This window comes from Mus caroli, unplaced genomic scaffold, assembly GCF_978045245.1.
Source record: "Mus caroli unplaced genomic scaffold, Mus_caroli_1 scaffold_13, whole genome shotgun sequence".
NCBI lineage: Eukaryota > Metazoa > Chordata > Mammalia > Rodentia > Muridae > Mus > Mus caroli.
Genome location: NW_028227268.1, coordinates 72,337,384 through 72,352,978, shown reverse-complemented (window position 1 = coordinate 72,352,978; position 15,595 = coordinate 72,337,384). Strand labels below are relative to the sequence as shown.

The 15,595-nt window shown below is 46.8% G+C and overlaps 1 protein-coding gene across 1 annotated transcript in view; it reads left to right on the top strand.

The window, feature by feature from the left end:
• Positions 1–15,595, top strand: part of Adamts2 (ADAM metallopeptidase with thrombospondin type 1 motif 2) — a 203,093-nt gene that overhangs the window by 124,941 nt on the left and 62,557 nt on the right. The window contains exon 4 of the mRNA XM_021176447.3: positions 12,665–12,867. Within this exon, the coding sequence (XP_021032106.1) occupies positions 12,665–12,867 (203 nt within the window). The remainder of the gene's footprint in view (positions 1–12,664; positions 12,868–15,595) is intronic.

The window sequence follows — 15,595 nt, the reverse complement described above, 5'->3', positions numbered from 1 at the left end:
CACGCAACTAAAGCTGTTCCTGCACCCCTTCCTTCCCCGCTTTACACCCCAAGTCATAAAAGTGACACAGAATGAGCTGCATCTGTTGGAGTTGCAGAAATTAATTCAGGTGCGGTAATAAAGTTATAAAGACTGGGCTGAAATAACCATAATGAGCTCCTTTTAATAAAACTCACCAGTGGGACTCTGTGCTGATGGCCCCCGCGGGGCTGAGCCCGCTCTCTGCTTCCAGAGCCTCCAAAGAACCTGCCTGCTGCCAAACAGGGCCTCTTGCCGTGCCCTGATTATGCATCTAGGTAAACATATTTTATCTTAATGACCATCTTTGGGGGAATCTGCAGTCACAGAGTGATTATGTCTTCAAAGTTAACAACCAGAGGACTGACCTTCCTGCAGATGACCTCGCCCAGATCGGCTCCACAGTGTGCGTTCTGTGAGGCTGCTGCCGCCCAGGATGTAAAGCCTAACCATAAGCCCCTGCAAATCCCCAGCAAGAAGAGCTGGGGTTGGGCAGGGAGATGCCACAGTTGAAAAAGTGCTTACCTGCAAGCATGCGATCCGAGCTCTAGGCCTTAGAACATGCATAAAAAGGCAAGCGCAGTAAAGCACACATACACCTGCGTTCCCAATGTTCCTATGGGGAAGTGGACCGCACAGATAGGAGACTCCCGGGAAGCTCATGAGCTAGCCTGGTGTAACCAGCAGTGAATGCCACCTGCAACAAGGACTGAAACCTGAGGTTGTCCTCTGACCTCTACACGAGCACTGTGACAAGCCTCCCTCTCCCTTTTCTAAGCAGTGTAGTACATAAGTGGTCCCTGCTCTTCCTGAGCCCGAGGGAGGGGAGCGATGTGTTCTAATTTGCATGGATGACACCTGGGGGCAGCAGTGTGGTGTGATTCCTCTGTCTGTGCACCAAGTGCCTTAACAAGCTGTGCTTTCATCCAATCACCTTGCTTAGCCAATGGGGATCTGTGACATCCCAATGGGTCACAAGCAAGTGACAGTGAAGGCAGGGCACCAGACAAGAGCACTAGGAGCCCAAAGCCAACCTGTTGCTAAACTATAGGAAAGCATTTTCTTCTAGCATTTACATGAGTTCATTCTGATCATACCAGATTGTGTTAGTCAGTTTTGCCTTATAACGAAATGCTGGCGGCAGCTAACCTTATAAAAACAAAAGCTCATAGTTTTGACACCTCAGGGGAATGGCACTGGTAGGGGCTTAGCGCACTCTCTCTCTCCCTCTCCTTTCCCCTCTCTCTCACGGGGGCTAGGGGCGGGTGAAAGGATGGCTTTATGAAAGTGGAAGTCTTGGTGACAATAGTCTTATCTTTAGGGTCTTGCTGCTGCAGGATGGTGAGTTCAAGTCAACGTATGACACCACATGCTTTCAGCAGCTGGGGCTCACGTTCCATGCTTCCATCCTCTTCCCCTGTCACTTCTGTGTTGAGTCTCCTGTTTCCTGTATCATCTTACACTTCACTGGGTGCATCTCTTTGTTTGGATGGACCATCTCCCTCAGTAGCTTTTTCAGAAGAAACCCTTTCAGGAAGTACATGATCTGGAAACTTGTATGTCTGGAGATGTCTATATAGTCCAGTGTCATGCTTCATTGAGCAGTTGGGTGTGACTGCAATTAAGCAATTTCCCATCAGAATTCCAAATGTTCTTCTTCTAACGCTGCTTCCGTGACGTCTGATGCTCTGAACCCATCCCTCTGTCTACCTCTTCTGTCACCTGTGGATTCCCGCTTGTCCTATGGAAGCTTGTAGACTCCGCTGTCTGCTGAAATTTTGTAATCATTTGATCTGTTTAGTCTCCATTGGGTACTAGATGAATCCTTTTGGCCTGGAAACACCCTCTGGCTAGGGGAATTTTCTAGAATGATTAATGTCCTCTCCTCTGGTTTTCCATGCTCTTTATAAAGCTTCTGCTATCTGGATGGTACTCGATGATCAATTTATCATCAGTCTCAGATCGCCTTTGACTTGCTGTTTCACTTGGTGGGGAAGCTCTCAGCCTCCCATTCCAGTCCTTTCACTCAGGTTATCTAGTCTTTCTTTTGTTTTGTTTTGTTTAGTAATTTCCAGGAGCTCATTTGAATGTTTGCTTCCTGTTCCTTTTTAAAGTATGTAACATCTCTTCTCAGCATTCAGAGGATACGTGCATAGACTTCCCATTCTCAATTCCCTGCAGAATTCATTTCTTTCGTCTGTTGGAAATGACTCCAGGTTTGTAGAGAGAAGCTGGTGTGAACTCACCCCTTCACTGGGCTTTCTAGGCTCAGGACCACAGGCAGCCATGAGGTGCTGCAGTGGGAGAGCATTCAGAGAGATAGATAATGATGGGAGGGGATAGACACGTCCCCTTCCAGTCCCCAAAAGGAGCCTCATTAGAAAAAGTGGCAGCCATGCAGAGTGTGGTGGTCTTGAAGGAAGGAGCCTTCAGTTCCAGAGGACAGCATGACTTCATGACTTTTATAGATATTTGGGGTGGTGGGCAGACTCCATACCACATGACCTGCGCTGTCCAGGAGTCACACAGCAAGAAGGCACTGAATAATAGTAAACTTATAACTAAGTGTTGTCCTTGGTCTGGAGTCAGAGGGACTGGGCTTGCTCATAGCTGCAGAGCCATGAAGAGAGTGGACTCTGGAAGAGGAGCGAGGTTCTAGTATATTAATCAGCTCTGTCCAGGAAGAGCTGCATGGGGACCTGGGTTGCTGTCAGGGAGAGAGAGGCAGATGAAGGGTCTGTGGTCTCACAGCCTTTTTCCTGTTTCCTGGTGGGTAGTTTTGTTTGTTTCCTTACTTTGGTGTGTGTGTGTGTGTGTGTGTGTGTGTGTGTGTGTGTGTGTGCATTTTCCTTCTTGATCTCCATCTGCAGTGTCAGAGGCATTCACAAAAAGCTGGTGGCCCTTGGATGGCTGTTCATTTGGAAAGGTAAACAACCATAATGAGAGTGACGACCATGATGACCATGATGACTAGAAACCCAGCGTTTGTAGGTGGGTTCCTCTTGCCCTTTGGTTCCTCAGAGTGCTCCCCCAGGCTCTGTCTAGAGTAGTGAATGTCTGGCCACCAGCACCTTAGGATTAACTGGGAAAGTGGACCTTCACTGAATCCTCTTGTTTCTAGAATGCTACCCTCACCCTTAATCACACCAAGTGCTTGTATCCCAGAGACCTTTTCAAAGACGCCTCCAGACGAAAGCCAGTCCAGCAGAGGGCACGGGACGTGGGAAGAGACTGTCACTGCCCTTCCACTCACCTGCTCCCCACACCACTTCCAGATGGTGCTTGCTATATCAGTGTCAGTGCTTTGGGGGTAACTGTGGCACAGATGAGAAGAACCCTGGCTCTCCTCCACAGCAGCATGGGGCTCAACTTGAATATATCAAGTTTATTACCACAGAAAGCTCTCTTGCTTCCCAGCCAATGACTGCTCTGATATGGTTTCTCTTCTGCTCACCCTGGGCTTAGAGCTTTGGGAATGTAAAATAAAAGTCCCTGACTGACACTTTCCAGACAGACGGATTCCAGAAAGGAGTCAAATGGGTGTTTATGTTCAAAGCCCTTTTTCACCTAGCTGTCTGGGTGTGTCCTTGGACATTTTATTCAGTACATCTCACAATTTTAGCATACTGTATTAGAATAAGTGCAATTTTATAATAAATACTCTGAATTTGAAGGAGCTGCTTTTCATTTATCTTATCCACACTTGTTGTCTGCTAAGAATTCCAGAACTAAGCAGGTTCTGGAATTTGCTGGAGTCTAATGATTCTTATGAGATCATGTAATACTTCATAGATTAGTTTAGATGAGAGTTCCTTCCAATACAGCGAATCATTCTCCTCTCCATTTATCATGGACTTTATTTATTTATTTATTTATTTATTTATTTTTGAGAGTGTTAAAGTGTATTACCTTTTGCTTGTCTTTACACCTTCATCATTTTTATTTATTTATTCCTTGGCATTATGATGGTTGTGCACTTTGGTTAACAGGCTCCCCTCCCCCAACCCAATTTTTTAGCTGGTTGTTGCTCCGAACAGATAGGTTACTGACTGCTGCGTGCCCATTTCCTGTGAAATTAAATGTGTCTATTCCTTGTGGGTTGGGAAACACTTTCCCATAGAAGCATCTAGACCTTCCTTTGGCCATCTTTTTCCAGCTTCTTTTAGTTATCTCTTTATTCAGATTCTATACTTCAGCCAACTGTTGGAATTTATACCTTCTACTGAGTCTATGCTTTTTAGAACTAAAGGTCTTGAGGCCTTCCTTTTTACTGTAATTCCCAGCTTTTGTTTCAATGTTAGTCATCACAGACAGTCTTAGTTGTTGTTGTTTTCTTTGTATCTCAGCATCTTCCACACATGCATGAAAAGGCCAAGTCTTGTTTTTTGGTGGTTTGAACACTAGATTGTCTTATGAACTTGAACCCTTTATGCCCATCCTTAGTGTTTGCTCTAACTCACTTGTTTTCTGGAATAAGTGCGTGACTGTTCACACCTAACTGGCCTTCACCTTCTCCTCCCACCCACTTGGTGCACTGGGTTTTCTCTCACATCTCCTGCAGGCCCTATTTGCCTCAGCCGCCCCTCCCCTTGAATACCTCTGATTTTATTGTATCTCATGAATGGCATTAAGATGCCCCCCCTTTTTTTTTGTTTTTTGGGTTTTTTTGTTTTTTTCGAGACAGGGTTTCTCTGTATAGCCCTGGCTGTCCTGGAACTCACTTTGTAGACCAGGCTGGCCTCGAACTCAGAAATCTGCCTGCCTCTGCCTCCCAAGTGCTGGGATTAAAGGCGTGCGCCACCACGCCCGGCACCTCATTTCTTTTTGTTGCTAATTATGTGATACATGTGTAATTTCTCCATCCCATTTGTTCTAAGCTGCCTGGTCCCTCTTGTCTTGGTTTCCCTCATGCAGGTAATTTATAGAGCGCTCTTATTCCAGTTCACACTTCAACACCTGTCACTATGTTCTCCTCCTGTTCCCACCCACCAATATTATCTTCCTGTCCCTGCATGCACCTGCCTCGTTTTCTACACCAGCTGCCCTTCTGCTGGGTCTTGGGTTCCCACTGCATCTCTTTCATAACTCCAAACCCTCTCAGCCCCAGGGTTCCTATGGGGCACTGGAAAAGCTGAGGCCACCCATGGCCACTCTCTTTGAGGGGGTCTTCATCCAAGGGTGGAGAAGCAGTAAGTGCCACTATGAATCTATAAAAGATATCAGAGCTGCTCACAATTGTCACTCCTGCTGAAGGGAAAGAAATGCTGTCTTGGGGAGGAGTTGAAAGAGGAGAATAACTTTTTCAAGCGCTATTTTTAATGATGGTTTTTAAACACTTTAACCTCCCTTGTAGCCCACCACCCACCAGAGGTAGTGGAAAAGAAAGAATGCAGGGGAGGTGTGTTTATTTAGAAAGAGTTCTTTGGAGCAACTCCTGTCTGTGTTATCTGGAAACCAGCTGTTCAGTTCACAGGCGTCAGCAACGGCAGTTCAATCCACTCACAAACACTTTATGGATATACCAGTAGTCCAATTCGGTAGAGTTGGGATAGCAAACATGAATCTGTAGTGGTGGCACTACCTAGCAGAGAGACACCCAGGCCTCATCCTCTGCACAAGTCAGCAGGAGGGACCTGGAGGGATGCCAGGAGAAATTATCTGCTGTGCCTCTCTCAGTGAAGTGAAGATCAGCGAAGATGAGAGACCAACAACCATTGTATAGCTAGCTGTACCAGCAAGTCCAGCTCTGCCACCATCACTGTCCATCAGGTTCTATTTATATCCCTCCAAACATCATGTGAGTCTGACTTAACAAAACTCTACCTGAGTCTGTCTCAGCTAACATCACTCTGTTAATCAGCCCAAGTCAGTGGAAGCAGCAAAAAAAAAAAAAAAGCCACGACACACCACCAGAAGTTTTGGGATGCAGTTCTTTCTAGGTTTTGAAAAATATAGCTCAACAACACAACATAAGGAGGACCAATGCATGCATGTTGTTAGCAAAGAATCCTTCATTACATGTCCTTCACATATTTGCTCTAGCAAAACATCCTTTCTCCTGTGTCTGCTTCAGGAAAACACTCCTTCACATGTTTGTCCCAGCAAAACATGTGAACCATCCAACACAACTGACTCTCCAAAGAACCCTTATATTTCCACTTCAGGGGAGAGTCTTAAAACATAGGATGGAAGGAGTAAGGGTCTTCTTAAGGAGGAGACATCTTAGCTGGCACCAGATGAACGGGAGAAATAGAATAATTCCTGGGAGAGTGGACAGGACAGTCTTCTCCTATCATGAAACTGTAAGCTTCTATAGGTTTTAGTCCCTGCCCTGATTTACCTCATATTGTCCCCAGTGTTTAATAAGGGCGATGGAGGTGACACATGGAGATTGTGTCAGTAGTCTTTCCATCAAGATGGCAAATACCAGAGTGAAACAGTATAGAAGGGGGACAGGATTTAGGGTCATGGGTTTCAGGCCATCATCACTTGGCCTGTTGTCCAGGCTATACTGTGTCAGCTCATGTCATGGAGTATGTGGAGGAGGAAGCTGCTCATCCATGGCCACTGAAAATCGTAGAGTCAGGAAGGGGCCAGTATCCCAACAGCCCCATCAAGGATGTATTCCAGGTAACCTAATTTCCTTTTACAAGGTCACCATCTCCCAGCAATGACACAGGCTGGAGCCAGAGCCTTGATTATATGGCCTATGGGCCAGGTATGAGGCAAACTCCGCTGAAAGTGAGATTAAATAATGGCCTCCTCTTTCACTCCTCTGAGCCCAGTGAGAAGGCAGGCATCAAGATCTTAGACTGGCTGCCTTCCCTATGGGAAGTCTGGAGTCTACTCCAGGGTGTGGTCATGAGCTAATGTAGTGCAGGAGCAGAAAAGTGAAGAGGCCAACCCAGCAAAGGCACTGACATAGACTTGCACAGGCTCCTGTAAGCCCTCAGGCATCCTTGCACTACAGGGCTGTCACCAGCCCTGTCACATTCTGCGTTATAGGCGAAAGACCAAGTGTCTTTTCTACCAATTTTGGTTCTCCTGAACCAGCCCTTGTGCAGGTGGAGCATGGCGTATCCCCTAGGCCATGTCAATAATATTGGAAAGGTTGGATGTGGTGGTACTTGTCTCTAATTCCATCACACAGGGAATAGAAGTAGAAGTTCAAAGACATCCTGGTCTACAGAATAAGTTCTAGGACAGCCTGGGACACAGAGTAAGACCCTATCCAAAGAGCAATAGGACAAACCAAACCAAAATCCAATATTGGAGAACACACCCAAACTTTGCTGTGACATGTATTATTATTGCAAGATCATGCTACTCCTGAAATAGGGATGATTATTCTCGTTGTTGTTGCTACAGACAGGGTCCCATGTGTCCCAGGCTGGCCTTGCCACCATCTGTAGCCAAGAATGACCTTGAACTCCTTATCCTTTTGCTTGCACCTCCTGAGTGCTAGGAGTACGAGTGAGCAGCACAGTTGCAGTGTTGGGGGATCAAGCACACTCCAACAGAAGATTCAGCATGGGAAGCAGATTCAGAATCGTCACTCTTTAAGGAAAGATTCTAGGACTGGATCTTGGCTTGGGCTCAGGTCTAGCTCCCCGTCTCTGTCAATGTAACTCAATGGACTCAATCTTTCTGTTCTTTTATTGCTCCCTGTTGATCGTCTGAATCCACTTTGGGCTACTCTCACAAAATGCCTCACCCTGGGTTACTTATTGAGGAAAGATGCTTGTTTTGCTCACCATTCTGAGGAATGAAAAGTTCAAGCAACATTCTGGCGATAGCACCCCCTGGCGGTGTCACAACATATCAAATGGCATCATAGAGTATATTCCAGAGGAAGAGATTGCTGCACAAGAGAAGAAGCCAAGATGAGGGTCCACATGCCCTCTTTTATAACAGCTGGTCCCCAGGGGGAATAACCTAGTCCCAAGAGCCCTGCCCCACTTCCACCCGATGCCACTGATTCTTTGATGAGCCTTACTACCTTCCTCTAGGCCCCATGTCTTGAGATCCTGCCATCTCAGTAACTCTGTGTTGGGGACCTTGCTTCCAGCTCTTGAGGCCTTTCAGGGACAAGCCAGAGGGGGAATGAGAACAACAAGGAGCCCCTCCTCTTAGTGAGAACTGAGCACAGTTTCATCACTGTGAAGGGCTGTGCACATGTCTTTGTCCTAGAGGTCACTCTGAGGATGCTTGAAGGTGCAGACCTCAGTCCATGGGCTCAGCACCCTTGCTGTACAGAGCTTATGTAGGTGGGCTTGCCCAGTGTCAACCACCCATTCCCCTGGGTGGTGGCTGCCTCAGGCTTGTCTGGGTAGGAACTTAGCTCCCCTGCTCTTATCCTCTCCCCAAGTCTGTTGATCTGCTTTCAGCATCTTTCCTTTGCCTTCTAGAGACTCTCAGGCCAGGACTCTTGGACATGGTTTCTGCTGTGTCATCTTTATCAAAGCAAAGAGAACTCCAGATGCCATCTGGAAGGGTCCCCAAGCAAGGAAATGCCAGGAACCAACTATCTTTTGTTTACTCATTCAAAAGATAGGCTCCAGTGATAGACACATGGGAGAGGGGAGGGTCAGCCAACCAGGCATGGCTGCTGGGGCCTCTGTCTTCTCTCTAACATCTGTCAACACCCTCCCCCTCCCGGGGCGACATGTATGTGTGTGTGTGTTACTGGGAGAGGGAGCTGCCAAAGTGGAAAGAGAAACTACAGGTAGCAGGTATCCTCCTGCCTCAGCAGGAGATGGGCAGCATTCAAAGTTCATCACCCTGACTGCATTAATAATGAGGATAGAACATGAGGTCATGTGAACTATGGGCCGAGGGCCAAGTGGGGCAAAGGTTATTAGGTCATTAGGTCAGGCTGGCAACCCACTATGGCTGGGAAGGCCCTGAAGGCCAGAGCTGTAGTCACTAGGAAGTTGATCTAGGACCTTTTAGGAACTAGTTGCTGGCCAGAGCTCCCTAGGAGAAACAGGAATATCAGGGCCAGAGTTTAGCTTGTGTTAAGGTCATGATCATTGTGAGGAAAACAAGGGTGGTCTTCATGATTGATGAGGTGGAGTATCTGCCTGGATGTCAACTTTCACTGGGACACAAAAGGGCAGTAGGGCAAGGTTCAGGTGGTCCCAGGCCTGGGGGCAGCAGACCCCACTGCTGTGTGCTGAGCTAGCTGGAACAGGCCTGAAGTTTCAAGGAGTGAGATTTTTAGAGAGAGCTGATCCAGCTACCTGATCCTGGGTTTGGGGAGTTCTCTACCACGGGCTGGGGTTTGAAGAAGGTATTCTAAAATATAATGCCCAGGACCCCTGTGATAGCTAATCTTGGTTGTCCCTCACACACTGGGAAGAGAGAATCACAGTTGAGGAATTGCCTCCATCAGATTGGCCCACGGGTCTATGGCACTGCTAAATGATGGAGAGAAGCCCAACCCACCCCTAGGCTGGGTAAAGAAGCAGGATGAACAGAAACAGGAAGCAAGGCAGTGAGCAGAGACCCTCCAAGGTCGCCTCTTCAGCTCCTCCTGGCTGGTCCTACCTTGACTTCCTCAATAATAGCCTAAAACTCTCGCCTGCCCAGGTTGTTTTCAGTCAGTGTTTTATCATAGAAACAGGAGAGCAAATTGGGGGGCCCCCTCCCCACAAAAAATCATTGTGATAAGAGTAATGTCAGCAACAATAATTACCACGCTGGAGGTGAAGTTGGCATTTCCAAAAGAGCTTTATAAAGCCTCATTGCTTTGGAAGGGCCTGACGCACATGGTTTGGCTAAACAACTCTGCCAGCTTGGCATTGCTGCTGCAAGAGATGCCTCAGACCAATTCCAGCCTCCTGGTGACTCTAGTGACCGCTACAGGCGATGCATAAAGAGTCATTCTGTGCTGCCTTGAGGAGTGGAGTCAGAAGGCCCTTGAAGGCCCAAGAAGTCATCAGGCTGGTAAGTGGCCTGGTGACCTGGGTCCCAGCATGCCCTCTCTCAGTACACCTAGGTGACCCAAGGATGGCCCCATCTCTAAATTTCTCAAGAGAAGCTGGATGTTCTCCGTGATTTTCAATGTGAATTCTTCCAAGTTTCAAATGCTGTCAACCAAATTAGGTATTTTTAAAAAGTGCCTTGGGGCCCCCAAGGAGTACCCCTTCAGTCTGTTGTTTCCCTGGGGCTGCCTTTGTGTGACCCTGAGCAAGATGAGGGCAGAAGGTGGTGTCTAGCTCCTTCCCCAGGGAAGGACTTTTTCTGTGGAAATTACCATCTTCTTTGCTTCCCAAGGTGGCTCTGAAGGTGAGCTGTCCCTGCGCGCTGAAAATGCAAAGAAATAAATGCATGAAAATAGATCAGCAATCCCTCAAGCCCTGTGTCAGGTTGAAGTCCCAGGCGGCTCCTCTGGAGGCATCAGGATGGCCCTGAATCATCTCCAGGCAGCTGAGTGGAGCAACACTCAGCTCTGCATGGGCCCTGCCTGCAGGGCTCACCCGTTCCCCATGCCTAGAGTAGCCCTGAACAGGACCTTCCATGTTTGTGCATGTGTGCATAAGGGTGCATTGCATGCACATGTGAGCATATGACTATGCACTTCAGATGTGTAGTTGTGTGTTTTAACTTATATATATATATATATATATATATATATATATATATATATATGTCTATGCCAACATGATGTGTGTGAGTGCATAGACACACACAGCACACACAGGTTTATATATATATATATATATATATATATATATATATATATATATATATGTTATAGATAGTATGTGTGTACAACACACACACACATATATGTATATATATACATATTGTCTTAGTCAGGGTTTCTATTCCTGCACAAACATCATGACCAAGAAGCAAGTTGGGGAGGAAAGGATTTATTCAGCTTACACTTCCATACTGCTGTTCATCACCAAGGAAGTCAGGACTGGAACTCAAACAGGTCAGAAAGCAGGAGCCGATGCAGAGGCCATGGAGGGATGTTCTTTACTGGCTTGCTTCCCCTGGCTTGCTCAGCCTGCTCTCTTATAGAACCAAGATTACTAGCCCAGAGATGGTCCCACCCACAAGGGGCCTTTCCCCCTTGACCACTAATTGAGAAAATGCCTTACAGTTGGATCTCATGGAGGCATTTCCTCAATTGAAGCTCCTTTTTCTGTGATAACTTGACCTGTGTAAAGTTGACACAAAACTAGCCAGTACACATATGTATATATATATATATATATATATATGTATATATATATATATATATATATATACACATAGGTTATGGGTAGTGTTTGTGTGTGTATATGGGTTTATATACATATGTTATAGGTAGTGTGTGTGTATATAGGTTTATAGGTAGTAGATAGATAGAATAGATAGAGGTTTATATATGTTATAGATTGTGTGTGTGCATATATATACATATATATATTATAGGTGGTGTGTGTGTATATATATACATATATATATGTGTATGTGTGTTATAGGTGGTGTATACAGGTTTATATGCATGTTATAGGTAGTGTGTATGTGTGCATACATGTATGTGTGTATGCATGCGTGTGTGTGTGTGTGTGTGTGTTACACTGTAAGTTTGCTATGTTAAAGGTAAGCTGCAGAGCATGAAGTATCTGTCTGGTTTCCTACACACAGGGTTTATTATCTGTAAAATGGAGTAATTTGCACTGAAGGTGTCCACTATGTGACTGAGTGGAGAGATTTGCTGGGTAGCAGGAACAGGACCATATGCCGAGCTGCCTAGTATCTTCACAAGTGGCTCCCCTCAGATGTTTGGTCTCACCAGTGTGAAACAGACAAGAATCAATGCAGACAGGTAGAGGCTGTGGGCGTGGCGTCTTGGGCTCTGGTCCTGATGGTACTGCAGACCTTTACCCTCAGCTGAGATCCTGCAGGCTCTACTTCTGAGCATGATCGGTGTGTAGCTAGGTACTGACCTTTTGGGGGTAGGCAGGCAGTTCCCTCCTGGGGCAGACTGAAGAGGTACCTGAGCAATTCCATCAGTATCAGGGTGGGGAGCAAAGTTCCCCTGGTGGAGAAGGGGCCAGGCATGAAGGTCCTGATCCGGAATAGGGATATCAGACTAGTGGAGTCCTTGAAAGGTTGAGAGTTCTGGGAGAAAAGCTAGGAGTGATGGGACACTGGACAGTACTCACTGCCTGGGCTGAGTCTCAGCTTCCCCATTTATAACAAGAGGCAATGCCATCCTGTAGATACAACAGCCTTTTGACAGTGGGTTGCTCTTAGCCTTTTAGGGAAGTGTGATAAGGGCTGGCACTGCCACATCACTCTTGAGCTTCCTCTGTGTCTGTCCCTAATGTGCTTTTGTCAGTGTCAGGACATCACCATGGTCCTTGATACTTTCTGCTCGGCACTGGGTAAAAGTTGGACTTGAAACCACTGAGGTGTTAGCATGGAGCATTTGTCACTATTGCCCTTCTCTGGGCGTCTAAATGGGTACAATGCCCCAGATTTAGGGTGCTGTGAGTTTTATATGAGACAATGGTCACCCTAATGCCATCCTGATACCTGGCTGGTAACTGAGTTGTGCCCAAATGGATTCTGTCTTTCTGTAATGCCCCAAATGGGTGAGGGGTGATGGGTGGCTACCAAAGAAGGTGTCCTTTCCTTCCAGGAGTCTCCCAGGGCAACCTGGACAGCCTCAGCAGAGCCCTAGGCGTCCTGGAGGAGCGCATCAACAGCTCACGGCGGAGGGTGCGCAGGCATGCCACGGACGATGACTACAACATTGAGGTCCTGCTGGGTGTGGATGACTCGGTGGTCCAGTTCCATGGGAAGGAGCACGTGCAGAAGTACCTGCTGACACTCATGAACATTGTGAGTCAAGGCTCAGGGGTGCAGGGAACAGGGGCGGGACCCGTCTCCTGGAGGCAGGGCTTAAGTAGGGCAGGGAGATCGGGTTTGGATAGGGACTGGGCAGTGGCTGGATGGGTCTATGGGTGGGTCCATCAGAGAGTAGGACATTGGCGAATTGGGCTGGAAGATGGATGTAATGTGGTTAGTGTTAATTGCCAACACAACAGACTCCAGAATCACCTTGGAGATGGGTCTCTGGGCATGCCTGTGGGAAATTCATCTTGATTGCATAAATTCAGGTTGGAAGACTCCTCCACTGTAGGCAGCACCATTCCCTAGGCTGGGATTCTGGGCTGTGTAAGTGGAGATAGGAGCTGAGCAGCAGCTCAGCTCCCTGATTGTGTCTGTGATGTGACCAGTTGCCCCAGGCTCCTGCTGCCTTGATTTCCCCCACTATGACCAACTGTGCCCTTGAACTGTGAGGCAGAATAAATTCTTTCTCACCTCAGTTTCTTTTGTCAGAGCATATTATCACAACAATAGAGAGGTATTGGAGGACTAGGCTGGACTCCAGGGTGGGGCCTTATGGGGCAGAGCTAAGCTGACAGGCTGAGATCTTCTCCACTCAGGGTGGTAGGATTGCCAAAGCCATGCTCGGGGATGAGAAGTTGGAGTAAGGCCTAGGCAATGACCATGACTACGCCTCTCAAATGGGGCATGAGGAGGGGCTGCTCTGTGGGAGGGGGTGGGCTTACAGGACCCTGCAATGAACAAGGTCCTCCCAGGACCTAGCTAGAGGTAGGCAGACACAGGTACAGAGATGAGCTCTGTGTCCACAGCTTAACTCTGCCTTTCTAGGTCAGGGGCTGAGTCCTTGGGAACTAAGGGGACACATAGATCAGACTCTGGGGAGTCCTGGGGAAAAGACCTGTCAGGGATACAAAGAAGAAAGTGAGAGAGCTGAACCTTGGAAAGAGATTGCACCCCATGAGTGGTCTCCCTCCCCTGAATTGTCTTGGTTATGTCCTTGACGCCCTGAGCCTCCACCTTTACTCTGCACAATCCTTTGTACTTGTTCTTTTTTTTTTTTTTTTTTTTTTGGAGAATGCTAATCTCACATTAATTTTTGAAAAGTACCTTTAATTTAATAATAATAGAACCATAATTATTGAAGTTAACAAACCTCTGAGATATGGCTGTAATAATAATAGTAACAACAGAAATAAATAAAACCATAATTACTGCAACTAATGATCTGCCAATGTGTGACTGGCTGTGTGCCAGGCCCAGGCTAGCCGCTTGCTGTGGAAATATTCACTTGAAGTCTATCAGAGTGGTAGATAGGCAGATCTCATCAGCTCTAGAGTACGTACTCTTCCCTCAGATCCACTGCTGTCCGATGCGCAGGGAAAGAGCAGGGCTTAGAATTAGAAAGACAAACAAAACAAAACAACAAAACAAAATAGTGCTGGAGAGATGACTCAGAGGTTAAGAGCACTAACTGCTCTTCCAGAGGTCCTGAGTTCAAATCCCAGCAACCACATGGTAGCTCACAACCATCTGTAATGGGATCTGATGGTATGTCTGAAGCCAGTGACAGTGTACTAACATACATTCAATGATAATAATAATAATAATGATGTTATTATTATTACTTGATATATCCATGTGAATGGGGTTCCAGTCCTCTGAGCCTTGATGTTCCCATCATTAAAAAGGGTCGGTTCCCTCTTGCACCCAGTAGGCTGGCTTAAATTCCATAATGGAAGTGAATGGTGTTTTTTTTTCAGTCTCTAAGTAAGGTAATGGCATTTTCAAACTCCAGATAAAATGTGGTTTTGCTCACATGACAGTGATAAGATCACAGAGAGCACCCTGCCCGAAGGTGGAGGCACTGGGACTTCTTCATGGGGCAGATGCATGAAAAATCCTCCTTTTTCTTGCTTGGAGGCTCCTGTATCACAGAGCTCCTTGGAGGACAACTAAAACACTAAATTTTGGTCACAAGCTTCCATTCACTCGTGCACACCCCTGTGGTCCAACTGCAGTCCCATTTTAAATAATGATGACAAGATGGTTTAGTTTCCAGAAAAAAAAAAAACACTGGAAACACAAGAATTCTTGAACTGAATCTCCATCTCATCATCATCACAACAACAAACAACACGAAAATGTTAGGAGATAATCCCGAGGTGTTGAGAAAGGACGCCTGGGTCACATCTGTTTCCCTTGTCACACAGATACGCACTTGTGCACAGCAAGTGTTTATTGACCGAGGCCTTGGCCTCATGGGCAGGGTGTCAAGTCCATCAGAAGCCAAGGGCTAGCTGGGGCGGGGTTCACTCCTCATCCAAGCCCCTCCTGCTGCTTCAAGAGTTCCTCGTGGAGATAAGGGGAGATGAGGTTTCTTCACTGTAGAGCAGAATGCTAGTTCCCTTTGCCTTTCGGAGAGTGTTCCACTCGGGGAGAGGGATTGTACAAGGCTGATGGGGCATTCTGATGGCCTTGGAAAAAGAGAACTGTGAAGACAATCTTCTAGAACATTGCTGTGTGACAGAGATTTCTGCAGCTGCCCTTCTGGCCTTTGAGATGTTGTAGCCACTGGCCAGGCGGCATCTTGAGCTCGCGAAATGTCACCAGTGAGAGGAAGGAACTACTCAGTCTTTTTTATCCGACAGCATGTTATAGCTTAATTAAAAGTGTTTTAATAAGAGATAAGCCAGACCTGGGGCTGGGAAGATGAGTGAAG